Here is a 17,466-nt window from a genome sequence, read left to right on the forward strand (position 1 = left end):
AGGCAGAGTTAAGATGTCACTGCATTAAACTTAAAAATTAAATAACCTTTTAATAAGAAACTTATTAGCTTGACAAAAATAACTTCCATTAGCTAGCAGCATCACAGAGGCATGTCTCAAGGTCTGAGGAAGAACTCAGATTCAAATTCAGGAGCTGTCTAAAATGAAGGCTTTTCCTGAGCACTGCAGCTGAGCTTCCCCTTCAGGGCAAGCACCAGATCCAGCTCCTCTGCACCTGACCCTCCTTCACTGGCAGGGACAACCAAGGTAAGGGGTATGGCGCTGTGACAAAAAAGAAAGGGGAATGTTGCTCAGGTACTGTCAACTTAGAAGGGAACTTAAAATAAAATTCCACACTGTGGAAAGCCAGAGACTGAGAAGAGGTAAGCAGCCCTGGTGTCTGCCCTAGCGGCTACGATCCAGCTCTTGCTTGTGTAGAAAGGCTGTGTACAACCACCACCACGGCAGGAGCTGCAGGTGGACTAGATCCAGTGCTGTTTTCTCTGCAGATTCAGTTTCCAAATGCTTCCTTGAAATGTTTAGACTACCCCAATCTGCTCAGCAGAAGAGCAGCTGAAAACAAAGGCTGACACCAGTAGTGGAGCCACCTTTCAAAGCTGGTTGAACCCTTGCTGCCCAGGCATATAATGCATGCGTGAGGATGATATCCCTTGGCAGGAGCAGCCTGCAACCAGCCCTTCCAGAAAGCACTCAACAGACTTGTTTCTAGACTCCAGTTCCTTTCAGCAGTAGTTGCTTCTGTAGCAGCTCGCAACCCTGGACCTTTCAGGCTCTCAAAAGATGTCCATCCAGGCTCAGTGGTTTTGAGGGCAGGTTTTCCTAGTGTGGCCAGGCTGGTGGCAAATGCTACAGGTCCGTGCTTTCTTGGCAGTGGCTCCTGAAGAGAGACTGCTTGGTCTCTTGGCTTTACTTCCCAACCCTCTTGAGTATCCACTGCTCCCAAAGTGGTTCAAAGAGACATCTCCAGAAGGCCCTAGAGAGAAACAACTTGCATTTAAGTACCTTTAAGAGTATAAGTAGGTGAGAAACAGAAGAAAAGTTCAAAATGGCAGATCAAGGATTTTACTATCCCAGCCACTCAGATTATTCCTGAAACTACACTTGCTCCAGATTTGTCTAAATAGTTAAATGTTACCCATTTGTCTTGCAGCATTAGAGAAATGTGGGAACAGAACAGGGGAAACTGATCTGCCTGGTTGCATGCTCTGGTCTACAGCTGAAGCAGAAACAACAAAACGTGCCAGAGGAAGGCTTGATTTTTAAGTAGTTTTGCAAACTTGATTCTACCCCTTTAGGCCCAAATGTCTGAGGAGGTGGCCAGCATTGAAGATCTCTCTCAGATCACATCTCCCTCTCTGTACTTTGCTTACTGTCCCTCTGTGTCAGTGCTCTTTCTTTTGCATCCTTATTTTGTGATTTTTTTTTTTATGGGTACTTGTTTTCAGCATCTTTCCACAGCAGCCACACTCAGTTTCTCAGCTCTGATCAAAGCTTCAGACAGACTTGGCCTTTCACTGCATTCCTAAACTAGGGCAGAGGGAGTAGCACCGTTTCCCTGGCGTGACAGAATGGGGTTTAAGATCTCCAAAAGTGGTGCCACTGCTTCAACTCTGTACCAAGTCAGTAACAGCTCTCTCAAAGCTGAGCACTGTAATTTGGGAGGAAAAATTCCCGAAGAGACTGTTCAAAAGAGCACTGGGCTTTATCCAATAAGTCATGGACAGACAGACGCTCAAGCTTACTGCACGCAGAAGCAAAGCATCCTGCTCGGAGCTCAGTAGATGTGTGCTACGAGGACACATCCTGCTAGCACTTGGAAAGGTAAGCCAGACTCAGTTGTTGCAAGCAACATTTGAAGTGCTATAATGCTGCTGACAGATATTCTAAAGACAAACCTGATGTCTGTTGAACGTATGAGTTGCTACAAGAGCTGTCATGCTGTGGTAGCATTACGCACGTGTGAGAAGTGTGTTCAGTTTAGCTTCAAGAACAGCCCCAACCCTTGCATCTCACCCCAAGCCCAGCCTTACCTGGTGCCACGTTTTCATCTGCCCACTGGAAGAAGCCGCACTGCTGCTCTCGGGGTTTAGAGCAGGTGTGGAACTGCCGCCCTTTGTTGGGCCCATCCTTTTGGACGGTGCGTGTGACGGCTGGCTGGTCGCACTTGCAGACTGTGCCACCTCCTGAATCAGAGCTATTGCTTCCAAAGAGCTCTGGGCCTCTCCCTCCTCCTGGGCGCTGAAATCCTGCTGGGCCCCTTCCTGCAAAGGGCTGGGGAAGCGCAGAGCCCCGTGGAGCCACATTGCTTCTGTCCTCTGACTGCTGATCAGCCCAGAGAAAAAAGTTGCAGGTACTGGCGCTGCATTTGTAAAACTGCCTGCCTTGATTGGGCCCTTCTTTGCGCACAGTTAACAGCAGGGCTTCGTTCCCACAGTTGCACACCACTGCGTTGTTCCCGTCATCTGGAGCAGCTGAAGGAGCAGGCCTGGGTGTTCTCGTTGAGTTCAAGGAGAGCAGATGTCCTGGTGCCAGGTTTGTGGTCCCCCTCACGTGCCTGTTTTCACCACGAGCTCTGTTAAAGGAGTTGTTGACTTGCAAGTGATTAGCTTGCTGGCTGGCTGACGACGCGGATTGGGATGACCTGTGTAAATACTTCAGGTCCAAGAGCTCTTTTAGCATCTCATCACAGCCTCCGATGCAACCAACAAACTCCAGGGGCATCATGGGTGGAACGCTGCCTCTCTTGAATTTAAACTTCAGTCTAAAAGGAAAGGAAGAATGAAGGTCTCCCAGTTCATATAACTCCTCATCAACAGACCTCGATTTGGACTTCATTTTTTAATTTATTTTTTAAATTCTGCTATGCTTACACTGGTTTCCCCAGCCCCTCTTCTTTCTATCCCCAAGCCATGAGAGTGCTGCTCCAGCTTTCCAAGACTGGAATGGAAAACGGTTGCCCAGCCTAGCCCACAGAAGTCTCTGGCCCTGATGGCTAACACGTAATTTCTAAGGGGCCGCATTTCCCCAAGGGATAACTGGTATGACCTACCTGTGAACTGGATGCGGTTCACACACGTCACAGACACTCTCGTCCCTGGCCACGTCCAGCACGAAATCGGGAAACCAGACTGCAGTTTTACAAGCTGGATAGCCCGTGCAGCTGAGATAGAACCTGTTGTGGGACAAAAGCACCGGATGAGGAAGAGGCAAAGTCAAGACAGTCAGTGATCTGTTCTCCTGTCTTCTCAGTCATCAGAAATTGTCAGAACAACAAATTTTAAGGGCAAATACGTACTTGAGAGAGAGGTTCAAGCTGAGTCCACACAGCCTTATGTAGCTGTTGGAGTTAGCTAGCTGCAGCCCAAGTTTTCATGCTTGCTGCAGAGGGGAGGTAAATGAACAACGCCTAGAAAAACACAAACCAACACAGAAGGCTATTTTCTACAACAGGGAAGATCACCAACCCGCCATTCTTCTTGGTCTTCAGGACCATGTCGTTGTTGCACTGTGGACACTTCCGAATGGAAACAGGCATTGCTGGGTAGACCTCCTCTTGCTCTGCAATTTCTGTGGCTTCTCCAAAATACTGAGCCAGGGCCTCGTCCAGCCTATAAAGAAACAAGCAGAGCATCCAGTGTGTCTCCTCCACAAAGAGCAATCGGGCACTGCAGGGAATTAGCGCCTGCTGCCCTCCACACAGCCCCTCTGAGCTTCTCCACAAGTATGTTGATTCAGCATCATGCCTCTGGAACAGACTAGGTGTGGGTACAACATAAAAGAGGTCAGTGCGTGTTGCCTTCTCCTTCAGCCAGCTCTGAATTTAATCTTAAGGGTTTAAACCAAGATGAGCAGTTAGTTGGCACCAACTCCTGACAGTGTGCCAGGCTGCAAGTCATCCCTTCCCATGCAAATGCCTACACACACTGGGCAGAGCTCCAGGGAGAGTGTCAGAATCCCACTCCAGGCTGAGCCCCAGATGAGAAACCAGCGCCTCCCAAAACAGCAAAGCAAACAGAAGAGGGCAAAGACAGGACTCACTTGTTGGCTCTGGCCACAGCTTCAATGAAGACTTGCTTGTACTTTTGGACCTGCTGCTGCAACACTGCAGATTTGTCTTTCTTGCCCTCACAGATCAGTTTCAGATCAGCCTCCAGCTCAGCTCGAAGGTCAGGCTTGGACATCTCGTAGCCCATGGAATCATAGCCTGAGGAAGATACTGCAGGGTAAGCAAAAGGAAGGAGCAAGTAAGGAATCTGCCGTCTTCCTAACGGGCACTGTCCTTACCTTCAACCAGCCCCATGCCCAGGTGCCCTGGGAGGAACCGCTGATCTGCTGTAAGGCCCACGTACATCCGCGTCTTAATCGTCTCAATGTGCTCGGCATGAGTGGCGTCAGTCCCTGAAAACAGACAGGTCGTTAGTCAAATTAAGTGCCAAGAAGTGATTTCCCCTGTGCCTAGTGCAGAGTGCAAGGTGCTAAAGGGACAAGGAGACAACTTACGGCCAGGAGCAGCACTGCCCTCACGTCCCACTGGCACTGAGGCCAACAAGGTGCTGGCAGTCACACCCTGAACCCTAAACTGCACATCTCCCTAGGTACTGGAGGCACTCTGCAGACTCCTTAGGATCTTTGGACTTTGCCTGCACGTCTCTACTATCCCTTTGTTCTGTACATTTAACTGATTTCTTATTTGAAGTGACATAAATGTCGCTGAATTCCCTACTCTGAGGGTGGGACGCAACTGGTGTTAGAGAAGTTGAGAAGAAGCTTATGAACAAAGCTCTCCCAAGAGCGAGAGGCCACGCTGCCAATACTGACCAATGCCATGTTTCTCCATGAGAGCAATGAGATCCGCTTCTGTGAGGAGCAATGGAGGGCTGGTTTCCCCATCCACCATCTCCACTGTAGTGGGCTGAAAGCGAGACCCTTTCTGATACAGTGGGATAACCTGAAGGGAAGGAGAATCTCTTTGAAACTGCCTTCTGGTCCATTCATCAAAGACAAAAATGTCACACTAACAGCAGGCCAGTGCAGTAACAGAGCAGCACCCTGTTCTGGAGGAGATCCAGTCTCAGGGTCCTCAGGATTAACCAGTAATGAGCTGCCAGAGAGACCACGGAATGGCAATTGCAGCTCCTCTTGGTGAGTAAAGTCAACCCCACAGCCCTGTATGGTCTCTGGTGTGGTGTCAGAAGGGGAAGAATCTATCCAAAGAGGGCACAATAAAGCTGCACAGGTTTTCAGCAGTAACAGCTCTGAGTGAAACAGCCAGTGAGCCAGGAACTGCCAAAGGACGTTCTGTAGAGGGGTCTGAAGTTGGCAGTGAAGTGCTATTTTAAACTCCAGGTACTTTAGCCTCTCCCATCTACGTTACTCAAGGGTATTACCTTATCACTCCACTTCTCATAAGGATAGACTTCCAGATAATTTCGGGCCAGGATCATTAGTCCTTGAGCAACAAATCGCTCATTAGCAATGTCGATCTCCACAGTTGTTTCCTGTCCCTTGGCATCTTGAGAGCAGCAAGCCAAAAAATGGCGCACGATGAATTCATATAGTCTCTGCTCATTGCCCTAATATCAAACAGTAAAAAAGGGTCAGTGTCCTCCTGTGTTAATAAGATGTCAAGAAATATTAGTGAGATCTTGGGTGAGGATACTGTGCTAATGACCAAATTATTAAGACTTCTATCTTTATTTACCAAGCAATACAAACCATCCAGTTACCTCTGCCTTTGTTAAACTCACCTGCAGGTTAGCAGTGTATTTTGTGGGGTGAATGGGAGGGTGAGCCTGATCTGATTTGGTTCCACTCCGAGGGGTCGGCCCACCCTGATCCAAAATCCTCTGTGCAAATGCTCCCCAGTTTGGGTCCTGTGTTTGCTGTTGTACTAAGGCAGAGAGGTTCAGCTCCTTGGGGAAAATGTTGGTCTCAGTTCGGGGGTAGCTAATGAACCTTAAGAAGAGAGACAGAAAAGCACTTTAAGAGGTGCTCCAAGATGCTTCCCTTTTTGGACTAAAGGCCATTTATTTTTGAAAGAATTACATTTACCAAGCCAAGTCTTGCTTTCTTACCCTTGAGTATAGAGTTTTTCTGCTATTCTCATGGTTTCCTTTGCGTTTATTTTCAGTTTGCGGGAAGCCAACTTCTCAAGTTCCTGCATCGGGAGGAGCCAGAAAAAAAAAATGTATTTGTGCATAATTCAGAGTGGTGAGTAAAATATCTTGCTCAAAGCTTCTTTCAGATAAGTCATTTCAGCATAGTTCAAACGTACCACAGTGTCCAGGGGCAGGGGCCTCCATTTGCTCTTTGGCTTGCTCCCAACCTCAACAACAGTTGCTACTGGATCCTAAACACAGAGTAAGCAAAATGCAAAATCTCCTTTAAGAGTTTACACAAACTGGTCTTTAAACATCTTGAGCGAGATAAATGCAGGAAATATTTGGCTGATACTGGATTATACAACTATTTACAAGCTTTCCTACCTCCATACACATCTGGTAAAGGACCAGGCACGCTGTGTGATTAAAGAGCCGGTTCCTCTTCCAGTTGAAGACCACACTGCCATCTTCATGATCATGTGTCACTGTGTTGAACAACAGATCTGAGTGATACAGTAGTAATACAATGGAAATACAGCAGAGGCAGTGCGGCCACACTACTGGTAAACCTTTCAGTTCTGCTTAGTGGTCATGGCAAGGGAAGAGGAAACCACCTCTGCAGCACTGTTTGTTGCCCTGATGTTTTTCCTTTCTAAATGCGTCAAGCCCTTTAAGATGGAGCCCAGAACTCGCTTTCCCCAAGCATACCTTTTATTTTATAGAAGGCTTCAGGAACAAAGGCCTGGATGGCTTTAAAGCGTTCGACTACAAACCCCAGCGTTGGGAACTGGCAGCTACCATAGCTGATCAGCTGATCTGCTAAAATGTCAGGGAAGATCTTCCGGAGCCTCAGTGTCTGGAATCTGGTGAAGGCAGCACCTGAGAAAACAAAATAGACAGCAGAACTGAATAATACAACATTAGAGGATAAACACAACACTGCAGATGGTTCTGTTTAATACTCCCGAGTATTAATTTTACTCTAATTTTAACACTAAAAGTTGCAGAAGCCTGTCACTGCTGCATGGTCTATAAACCTAACGTTTGCTTCAAAGACCATGTTTCCAGTAAAACACCAGATGTGATTTAGTTGTATCTGACCTAAAAATCCAATTTACGACACTACAGAGGGCATTTCTGTCTTGTGTTGAGTATACAGTACCAGATGATTTCTAAACACCCCTTGCTGGGCTTTAACAATGTGCATTCAATGTGGTTAGACGAGAAGCGAGGAAGAGCCTGATGGATGGCGCTCTCATTTGTACAGCAGTCTAACGGAGTTCAAGTATTTATAGACAATAAGCTATCCACTGATAACAAAGCTGTCCCCTGCCTGCCTACAACACTCTTGCTCACTTCCGTATGCAGCAGCTCAGGCCTAGCAGCCTGCTCTCACCTCCAGCGCGTGTTTACATACCTATCCTGAGGTCCAGCTCCTGCCTGACATCAACAGCATCACTCGTTTTTTGATCTGGTTGGGTGAGGTTCTCGCAGGCTGTTCTGACAGCATGAAGCGTAATCTCTGAAAAACGGGCTCGGAAAACCTGGAGGTTTGGCTTTACTGTCAGACACAAAACAAAACAAAAAAAAGAAATCAAAGAGTGACTCAAACACCAACGGAAAGGAGCAACTAATGAACAGCTATCTTTGAAAGAGTACACTGTCAAGCTATTCTATAGCTTTCCAATAGCTGAGCATATTTCTGGTGTATCAGAGCCACATATTTATCAGAACTACCATCAACATATTTAACCTGAACACAGTAAGATTGAGAATACACCTCTGTTGCAAGATCTCTGAGCAATGACACCTGTTGAATCAGCACTTTATTGGAACTCAGACTGATGCAGAAAATGCTCTACGCACCAGCTTTGCAGACGTGAATTATCTCAAAGCCAATGTTCTCCCCTTCTCGATCGCAGTCAGTCCAGATCACCAGAGCTTGGCACTGCTGGACTTCTCGTTCAAGGGTTCTCTGAAGCGAGAAAACAACACAGAGTGAGACATACCAGGCCACATGCTTTGTCATTTAATTTTAGAATGACTCATGAACTGAACATGAAATGCAGCGTGTATCCATAGAGATAGATTGTTGCAATAACATTTTGTAATTGTGTCTCTCATGAGATTAGGCAGCTTTCAAAAGAACTGAGTCATTTATTTACATCTAACTCTGTTAAAAAGCATGGCTTGGATCGGATTGTACCAGTCTGTTCTCTGAAAATGTCATTTTTTGTAAAACTGAGACACAATTACCGATTCCACCTTGTTGGAAAAAACATTTCTACTTTTAGCAAAGTAGTTGTTCCTCTACTGCACTAATTGTACATGAGCAGGAGACTTTCAATGTCACAAATGAACAGCATATATAGTCCTAGGAAATGCAGGATACATTTGCTAAACTCTAGAACTTAGACATTAAGGACAAAGGTACAATCCTGCTTCTGTCTGAGACAATATTTGTAGAACTAACCTCTGAACTCAGAGTTTCAGGGAAACTCTTAAAAACAACTTACCTTGATATCCATGTAATTTTCAGGGCAATACTTCTCAATTTCAGCATCAAAAAGAGCTAGAGGGTTGCAGCTATGCCTGGTAAACAGAGGATAAACAGTGTGCATAACGAAAACTAAAACATATGTTGTGAGACACTAACTGGTGCTGTCTTGTGAGGTAGTGGTGTTCAAGTACTAGAACTAATAATATATTTCATTACAGGCCTCGTCTTAGACAACTTAGAGTTCACATGAAATGCTGAGTTACACTTAAAAGCAACAGAACCAAAAAGCAACCAGAGAAAACAGCAAATCTAGAAGGCAGCCCTAAACATGCAACTTCTCTTATTTCAAGCACCAAGAACAAAGGGGAGGGAAGACAGAGAAAGCACCCCACTTCCCAGGACAACTCCTAGTTGAACAAAGAACACAAAAACATCAATCCAGTTTTGGAATCAGTTTAATTCTTTGGGTCTGCCTTAATGTATTTTAACCAGTGTTATGACTTCAGGGTTTTTTAGCACTCTGAAGACAGTAATTTGAAACAATATTTTAGCTATGCTATACAAAATTTGGTACTCATCACCCTGCTCTGCACGCGGTGTCAGAGTCCCTCCCTGCTCCCTACTCCTCACACTCGCAGTGCCTCACTCAGCTCAGGATTGAAGGCAGAAGATGGCAGCCCTGCTTCCTGCGAGGGGGTACTACATACGAACCATTTGCGAAACGGCAGCTTAAAATCATGAGCCAGTAAGTGTCCTGACACGGACGTCATCACCATAGTAACATTCTGCAAGAGACAGAGCAAGGTAATTAGTGCCCATCGTTTGCTAAAAACTACCTGCAGCCCTGAGATCTTGATGCAGTTCTCAATTTACACAGTGACACCTCCCTCCTGCTAATATATCATAACAAGCTCTTCTCTCTACTGACAGCTAAATCTATGGCCTTATCCTCAATTTTTGTAGGAAGCTCCCAATTCTAAACAGCAACATATTTTTGATATAAAACCAGAAAGTTGAAAGACTTAAAGCAACAAAACAAGTCAGTGGTTGAGCCAAGAAAAGAACATCGGACTTTTCCTCATCTTTGGACAAAATGTCCCTGTCGCTGGATATGTGTTCTGTAACTTCTGACAAATGCCTTTTAACAACTAGTATTTTGCACTTCTCTAATCCAGAAGTAGAATGAAAGAAAACTCTACCTGGCCAAACATCTGGTAGTCGTATTCATAGATCTTGTTGAACTTGGAAAACCCTTCTCGCTAGAAGGAAAAGGAAAGTTGCTGAGTTTCTGGCTCCTAACAGAAACCAAACGTGTTCCACCTCGCTTTATACATGCTGTTATGGCAGAGCAGCAGAGAAGCATGGGGCAAGTGACAACCAGGTACTGTAGCCAAAACAGAAAGGCAAGGTACGGTGAATGGAAATTGCCTGCATCATTTAGGGAGACAATGAAACGGTGCTTTCCAATGTAAGTGTATTTTAAACCACACCTGAAGGGGATGCCAGGGTCATCTCCTCATGGATAGTGACAACAAACAGTGAAGACCAGCTTTGTTTAATGGGGCTGGCCAATTATAGTCTTGACAAACAACTGTCCTGCTCTAAACGACAATTAGTGTGGCAGCTCCGGGTCCCCAAGAGTACCTCCACCTAACTGAGACTCATGGAAGTTTCTAGATTAGGTATTTGCTGCTTTTTCTACAGAAGCAGGATGATATCTTCCTTGATTGGGACTGTCAGCACTCAAGTTCTCAGTAACACCTTTCATTCAAATATAATTCTGGTCTAGAAGCACCTTCTAGTTCCTTAGCTTGGAAATACCAAGTAATTACACAAACCATTAAAGGTCACAAAACAAAGCAGCAGAGAGAGAGATCTTTGAACTCCTCTTCTCCCAACCACAGACCATCTTTGCTTTATTATGTGAACTTCAGTAAACCCCTGGCACTTGCTGATGCTGCAGAAGCGGTGCTTTCTGACAGGGAAACGCACGCCAACAGATGGTTTCAGTTCCTGAAGCCTTTCACATACACTGCAAAGCTAGGAACAACACAGGGAGCCCACACCACAGAGCTCAGTGGCCAGAGAAGGCAGTCCAGGCAGAAGGAGCACAGCTGGGGAGCTAAATTCCAACTGGACTAATATCACAAGGAAAAGGGGTCCAAGACTCCCAAATACATTTGGGCAAGTGGTGTTTGTCCACAAAAGCCGTTCCTGTACCCTCACGTGGTCAGAAGTGGCCAGAGACAAAAGCAGTGCAAGCTGTGGCATGTGCTGATGCGAACTGCCGGTGTCAAGCTCTGCAGAGTGGGCGGGGGCTACCACACAAGACACAGACGACACCCGAGGCCAGGACTGTGCTGCACAGTGGCCCCGGGGAGCTGATCCTCTCCAGCCAGCTAAGCCAGACCTGTACGCCTATCAGGAAGCGGTAGGGAGATGCGGTGCATTCCTACCCGTCGCATCCTGCTGTGGGAGAGCAGATCTGCAATCCCTCGGGCAGCATCGTTCTTCTCAGCCACGCACAGGACCTTCCGGATCCTCTGCCATGCCACATCCTCCGCAGCCCGCGAGAAGAGACGCCAGGGCTGCGGCAGCATCCTGACCCCGCAGCCGGCAAAGAGCCTCGCTGGAAAGTTCATTACAGGAGACGGCGAGGGCTCCCGCGGGGCCGAGGCATGCTGCTGTGCCCTTGCCCTGTGGCCGGACCCTGCCAAGGACGGAGAGCGATCCCTGAGTCCTGAGTGTCCCCCGCACGGCCCTGCTCAGCCTTCGACCGCCGACCCCGGGCGGGCCCGAGGCATCCTCTGCCCGGCTGCCCCGCCGCCATTCGCGGCGCAGCCCCCTCACGGCTGCACGGAGCTGGAGAAGGCTTCTCCCCTCCGCCCCCGCCAGAAACGGCCACCCGGCGGGTCCTGCCCGGCCCCCTCCCGCCCTGCCGAGGCCTCCCCGCAGGCCGGGGCTGGCCCCCGCCCACCGCAGCCGGGGCACGGCAGGCCTACCACCCCCCCCCGCCCCCGGCCGGGCTCTCCCTCCCCCGGGACATCCCCTCCCGCCCCGCCCGGTTCCCGCCGGTTCCCGCCGGCGGGGCTCTCCTCACCCACCGCCCTCACTCCCGCGCTCGCTCTGTCGCAAAGGGCGGCGGGGCGCTTTCCCTCAACGTTACGTCCTGCCGTAAAGCGCCACCGTGGCGGGAGAAAACTACGGCTCCCAAGATGCCCCGCGTCGCCCCTCCGTAGTATCCTCCCGTCGTCCCGCTTCGGTTTGCTACTGCCTCCCGCCGCCGGGCCCGTCCCGGGGGAGTAACGCCACGGGACGGCGGAGGCTAAAAAAAAAAAAAAAAAAAAAACCAGCGGCAAGGGGTGAGGGGAAGGCGGAGGCTTCGCTTCCTGTTGGCGGGGTGAGAGGTCGCGACGTCATGTGACCCTAAGATGGCTGCGGGGCTGCGGCGTCCGTGAGGGGAGCGGCGGTTGAGCGGGGCCCGGTGGGGCAGCGGGGCCGGCAGCTCCCGGCGGCTCCAGGCCATGGCAGAGGCGTGAGGCAGCGGCGGCGGGAGAAGGGGCTGCGGGAGAAGGGGCTGCGGCGGGGGCCTGGCTGCGGGCGGGCCGGGGCTGCGGCGGGGCCTCCCGCAGGGCCCGGCGGCGGCGGCGGTGGCGGGGGGGACCGGGGGGGCCTCGCTGCTCCATGTCGGTCCCCTCCTGCGGGAAATATGATCAGCGCCCCTGACGTGGTGGCCTTCACCAGAGAGGAGGAGCTGGAGGATGAGCTGTACAGCGAGCCGCCCCTGCCCGAGGAGTACTCGGTGCCGCTCTTCCCCTTCGCCAGCCACGGCGCCAACCCCTGGGCCAAGGTCGCCAGCTCCAAGTTCACCCGGGACTTCATCCTCATCTCCGAGTTCTCAGAGCAAGTGGGGCCCCAGCCCCTCCTGACCATCCCCGATGACGCCAAAGTGTCGGGCACTTTCGATCTCAATTATTTTTCCCTTCGGATCATGTCTGTGGATTACCAGGCTTCCTTCGTGGGGCATCCCCCCGGCTCTGCCTACCCAAAGCTGAACTTTGTGGAGGATTCCAAAGTGGTCCTGGGGGACTCGAAGGAAGGGGCCTTCGCATACGTCCACCACTTGACTCTGTACGACCTCGAAGCCAGGGGTTTCGTGAGGCCCTTCTGCATGGCCTATATTTCTGCCGATGAGCACAAAATCATGCAGCAGTTTCAGGAACTCTCTGCTGAGTTCTCCAAAGCCTCTGAATGCCTAAAGACGGGGAACAGGAAAGCTTTTGCTAATGAACTGGAAAAGAAACTGAAAGATCTCGACTACACCAGGACTGTCCTGCACAACGAAACTGAGATACAGAAGAAAGCCAATGACAAAGGGTATTATACAACCCAAGCCATCGAGAAGGCCAACGAGCTGGCCAGCGTGGAAAAGTCTATCATTGAGCACCAAGATCTGCTGAAACAAATCAGGTCTTATCCCTACAGGAAGTTGAAGGAGTCTGACTTCCACCCCTATGAGCCGGAATGTCCACTGGATCAGGCCAACGCGGGCTGCGATCAGGACCCGACTACCTCCGATCTTGCCGAGCCTGGCGAAACACACCTCTACACCCACGTGCCGTCCTATACCCCCAAGCTCATCAAAGCCAAGTCTGCCAAATGCTTTGACAAGAAGCTGAAGACACTGGAGGAACTCTGCGATATTTATTTTTTCACCCAAACCCTTGACCAGTTGCATCAGATCGAGAGGACTTTCAGAGGTGACGTGTGCTACCTCCTGACAGACCAGATCAGTAGGGTGCTCTTAAAGCAACAAAGCGTAACTAACTTCCTCTTTGAGGATGTATCTGTTCTGGATGAAAAACCACCTGAAAAACAGTACAGAGGCTGCCAGGGGCTCAGTCAGGATGCCATCAATAGAAAGTGTTCGGAAGAGTCCCCTGCTCCTAAAGTGGTCATTAGCCTGGGATCCTACAAGTCCAGCGTGGAGTGCGTTCCAATCAAGATGGAGCAAGAAATCGAGGACTCCCAAGAACCCAAAATGAGCGAGTCCGTGACGTTCGAACACCAGGAGAACCTGGACTATCTCGATGCAGATATTAAAGGCAGCATCAGCAGCGGTGAGAGCATCGAGGTTCTTGGAACGGAGAAGTCTGCATCTGGCTTGACAAAATCGGAGAGCCAGGCCAGCCTGCCCGTCAGCCCCAGCCCCCAGGTGGGCAGGAGCAAGGTGGGCAGCCGGAGGACTGTCAGCGAGGACAGCATCGAGGTTCTCAGCACGTGTCCCTCCGAGTCGCTCATCCCAGAAGATTTCAAAGCGAGCTACCCAAGTGCCATTAATGAGGAACCTTACATGGATGATGAAGAGGGAGGCCTTCGTTTCACCCCCAAACTAAACCCGGACAATGCTGACGAGCAGGAAGACATTTCAAAACAGGAAAACTTAGTGCAGGTTGACTCTGCCTGTTGTATCGGGAAGGAGAGTCCCAACTTCCTTGAGCCTCTGCCTGACCTGGGACAGAAGCCCTGTGACGAGGATGGGGTGGTCAGGATCCCCCCGCAGCCGTACCGGCAGGCTGAGCAGGGGCTGCGTGGGAGCTTCGGGGGCTTTCCCTCCCACGACGGCATCTCGGGGGGGCTCCTGCCCTACGAGCTTGACTCGCGCTACCTGACAGGCAGCAGGGAGGTCAGTAAGAGCAGCCTGGATGAGTGCTCGGACTCCACGAGCTATATCAGCAGCGCTGCCTCCACGTGCTCTGACAGGACCCCTTCTCCTGCTCACCCCGCCTGTCAGGCGAGTGAAAGGCACAAAAAAAAGGCTGGCCAGAACGCACTGCGCTTCATCAGGCAGTACCCCTTCGCTCACCCTGCCATCTACTCCCTGCTCAGCGGGAGGACCCTGATCGTGCTGGGGGAAGAGGAAGCGATAGTCAAGAAGCTTGTGACGGCGCTCTCCATCTTCGTGCCGAACTGTGGCATTTACGCCAAGCCTGTGAAGCACTGGGTCACTTCCCCTCTGCACGTTGTGGATTTCCAGAAGTGGAAACTGATCGGACTCCAGAGGTAAATCAAGGATCTGTTTGCTTTATCAGTGTTGAGGTGTATGATAAAAACTTCATCTCCAAAGCAGGAATTTCAGAGGGGAATTGATGCGCAGGGGAGGTCTCTGTCTAATTACCTATGCAGCTGCCATGAGTTTCTGCTTATGGGGCATATTTGGAAGGGGAGTAGATTTGTCTGTCTCTTTATATCCAGCCTCACTTGAGAGTTAATATTTAAAACATCTGCTACGTGCTTGCTGCCTGGCTCATACTAGTTATTCGGCCAGGAGGTTTCCTTTTGGTTTAGGTCTTAGCCTGGCGAAGCAGAGAACAAACACGTGAGTCCTGCTTGTTTCCTGGATGATCTGATAAGAGTGCTCCTGGCATCCCTTGTGTGCTTGGCTTTCCCCTGTCTCCTGCTGAGACTCTTCTGGCATTTCTAGCTAGAATTTTGTTTTTTAAATAGATGCTTTGATATGAGGAGGGTTTTTCCTTGTGGACCCTGATGAAGAGATGAGATCGGTAGGTCAGAAATTGGAGTGCCAGTGCCTTGGGCTGTGTTGGCAAGGGTGTGCTGGCCGGGTGTTGTGGGAAGGGCAGAGGTGCAGAGCTGCTAGGCTCTCTTCGAAGGGGTGCAGATGGACAGAGACTTATTTATAACATGCCTTAGTGCAGGAAAAAAGGTCCGCGGAGCTGTGCGGGCCACGGTGTTGGAATTGCAGTTCAGATGCAAAGGAAACTTCTGCTCAGGGTGAGGACCATCGTGAAAGCAAGCACCCCTTCCCCCACCCCCAATCCTGAAATGTGGTTTCATGGTTTATGTTAGCAAATAGCGATTGCTCAGCTCTCAAGATTTTGCCCTGCCTTTGTTGGTGTTATGAAAAGGATTTTCTTTGTGTGTTACCAGGATGCTTTCTGGTGCTTTGGGTGCAGGTATGACAGGGAATGGCCATTGCTGTCACCAACATGGAAAACATGAGTCAGAGTGGCAGCCCATTGCTCAGAGCTGGGCTGGAATAGCTCCTGAAGGAGTGTTTCTGAGCAGCACGAAAATCAAAATACAGAAATCTGCTTTCTGGACTGCTGAGCATTGTGTCGCTGGGAGTTGTGGCTGATGAAATTATCCTAAGCTGCGAGTTTACCCTCATTTCTGTGCTCGTGTGGCAGGATGACAGCTCTGCCAACAACTGCTCCCAAAATTCTCTGTCTGTCGGTGAGGTTTTTAAAAGCCCTGAGTGTTCACTCGTTGCTCAATGTTTGTGGTTAGACGCAATTTTTATAAACAGAAGTCTGTTTTTTTTTGTTGTTTTTTTTTTTTTTTTTATGGAACTGCTTGTAATCTGTCAGTCATTTAAATTCTCCTCTGTGGAATGTTAATTAAGTGTTGAGTTTAACGTGGGTGCTTTCAGCAAACCATTTGTACAAGTGCTTTGGGAAGGAACTTAGAGGCTAAATTAATTATTCTGGTAAGGGTGCTGCGTCTCCTAAGGCCAGACGCTGCCTGGGCACAGGGTCAGCCCTTACACCAGCAGTTGGGGCTCCTAGTTTGAGTCTGGGAGCTGTATCTCAACCGAGTGACTTTAACTACGCAGAATTGAGGAGCAGAAGGTAGAGTTTGCGTAGGTTTGTAATTTGCATTTAAATAACATTAATTTATGCTTGTTGGAGAATTGTATGTTGTGAATGTGCTGTGGGTTTGCACCTGCATGAAAAATGCCCAGGCTCAGCCAGGGAATGTTCTGGTTTAAGGATGGTTCCCTCTTTAAAGGAGGGACAGAAGGTTTTGCTCCGCTCAGGGCTTTGACCACCTCAGAGCAGCTCCCTCCCAAAACAGCGATACGCGGAGAAAGTGGAGCTCTTGGCAAGGTAGGGCTGGTTTGGGTTTCTGAGTCCTTGTTGTCACGTCCAGAAGCTACTGGCTGCTGCAAGATTTGCTTCTGTTCACCAGAGATGTCCTATGACTCCCTCTCCATGTCGCCGAGGGAGGAAGCTGCCCCGAAGCGCGGTGGTTTATGAAGTAGTGCGCACACGGTGCAGACCAGCGCACGTGCAGATCCAGGGGATCAAGGTTTCTTTGGGATCTGGCAAGCTGGAGAGGCTATTCGGCCATTCTCATCCATGCTAGACTTTATTTGCCCACAGAGGCTCTTGCACCAGCTCACAAGGTAGAGGGAAGGTACATGCGATACAAGGGGCATGGCCACAGTCTGCTGCTTAACTGTCTGGTCCCCTCCAGCTGTGACCTCTCTCTTTGCTGTTTCAGGATGGTGTCGCCTGCCGGGGTGAACGTGCTGCACGCCCTGAGCCGATACAGCCGGTACGTCAGCATTCTGGACGCCGACAGTAAGACTCTCCGCTGCCCGCTTTACAAAGGCACCTTGGTGTCCCGGCTGGCAGACCACCGCACGCAGATCAAACGAGGAAGCACCTACTATATGCACGTCCAAAGCATCCTCACCCAGCTGTGTTCAAAAGCTTTCCTCTTCACCTTCTGCCATCATTTGCACCTTCCCATCAGTGAAAGGGAACCAGAGGAATCTGTTGTGAATCGCAGGATGAACTTTCTGAAGCTTCAACTGGGCCTTGCCAATGAAGATATCAAAATTGTACAGTATTTAGCTGAGCTGCTGAAGCTGCAGTACATTCAGGAACCCGGCCAGGGGGTGAACCCTCTGCTCAGATTTGACTATGTTCCCAGCTTTTTGTACAAAATCTAGCCTTGTGCGGGCTATCTACCTGCGTACTCAGAGTCTGATGAAGCTCATCCGTGCTTGACATTGACGCTGTCTGCAGTAGCTCTCAT

At 49.7% G+C, this 17,466-nt stretch overlaps 2 protein-coding genes across 5 annotated transcripts; one reads left to right on the forward strand and one right to left on the reverse strand.

Moving 5' to 3' along the window:
- Positions 1-24: 24 nt before the first annotated feature.
- Positions 25-12,053, reverse strand: TOP3A (DNA topoisomerase III alpha). Of its 4 annotated transcripts, none has more exons than XM_087732281.1 (20): positions 11,723-12,053; positions 11,079-11,332; positions 9,822-9,881; positions 9,334-9,407; positions 8,639-8,714; positions 7,989-8,097; positions 7,540-7,683; positions 6,831-7,001; positions 6,507-6,607; positions 6,296-6,370; positions 6,096-6,178; positions 5,769-5,976; positions 5,409-5,594; positions 4,840-4,969; positions 4,306-4,419; positions 4,060-4,225; positions 3,486-3,629; positions 3,071-3,193; positions 2,052-2,782; positions 25-994 (listed from the first exon to the last, which is right to left on the reverse strand). In XM_087732281.1, the coding sequence occupies exons 2-20, from the start codon at positions 11,262-11,264 to the stop codon at positions 816-818; spliced, it is 3,060 nt and encodes a 1,019-aa protein (XP_087588407.1). In that variant the 5' UTR covers positions 11,265-11,332; positions 11,723-12,053; the 3' UTR covers positions 25-815. The 4 variants fall into 4 exon arrangements, with proteins under 4 accessions (XP_087588407.1, XP_087588403.1, XP_087588404.1 ...); XM_087732277.1 differs by having other exon boundaries at positions 11,727-11,788; XM_087732278.1 differs by lacking the exon at positions 9,822-9,881 and having other exon boundaries at positions 11,727-11,788.
- Positions 12,054-12,177: 124 nt separating this feature from the next.
- Positions 12,178-17,398, forward strand: SMCR8 (SMCR8-C9orf72 complex subunit). The gene is made up of 2 exons (XM_009467825.2): positions 12,178-14,685; positions 16,927-17,398. Exons 1-2 carry the CDS (start codon positions 12,332-12,334, stop codon positions 17,378-17,380), a joined length of 2,808 nt encoding a protein of 935 aa, XP_009466100.1. The 5' UTR covers positions 12,178-12,331; the 3' UTR covers positions 17,381-17,398.
- The last annotated feature ends 68 nt before the right edge of the window (positions 17,399-17,466 follow it).

This window comes from Nipponia nippon, unplaced genomic scaffold (assembly GCF_047370975.1).
Source record: "Nipponia nippon isolate SJK-2023a ecotype South Korea unplaced genomic scaffold, ASM4737097v1 scaffold_5, whole genome shotgun sequence".
Taxonomy (NCBI): domain Eukaryota; kingdom Metazoa; phylum Chordata; class Aves; order Pelecaniformes; family Threskiornithidae; genus Nipponia; species Nipponia nippon.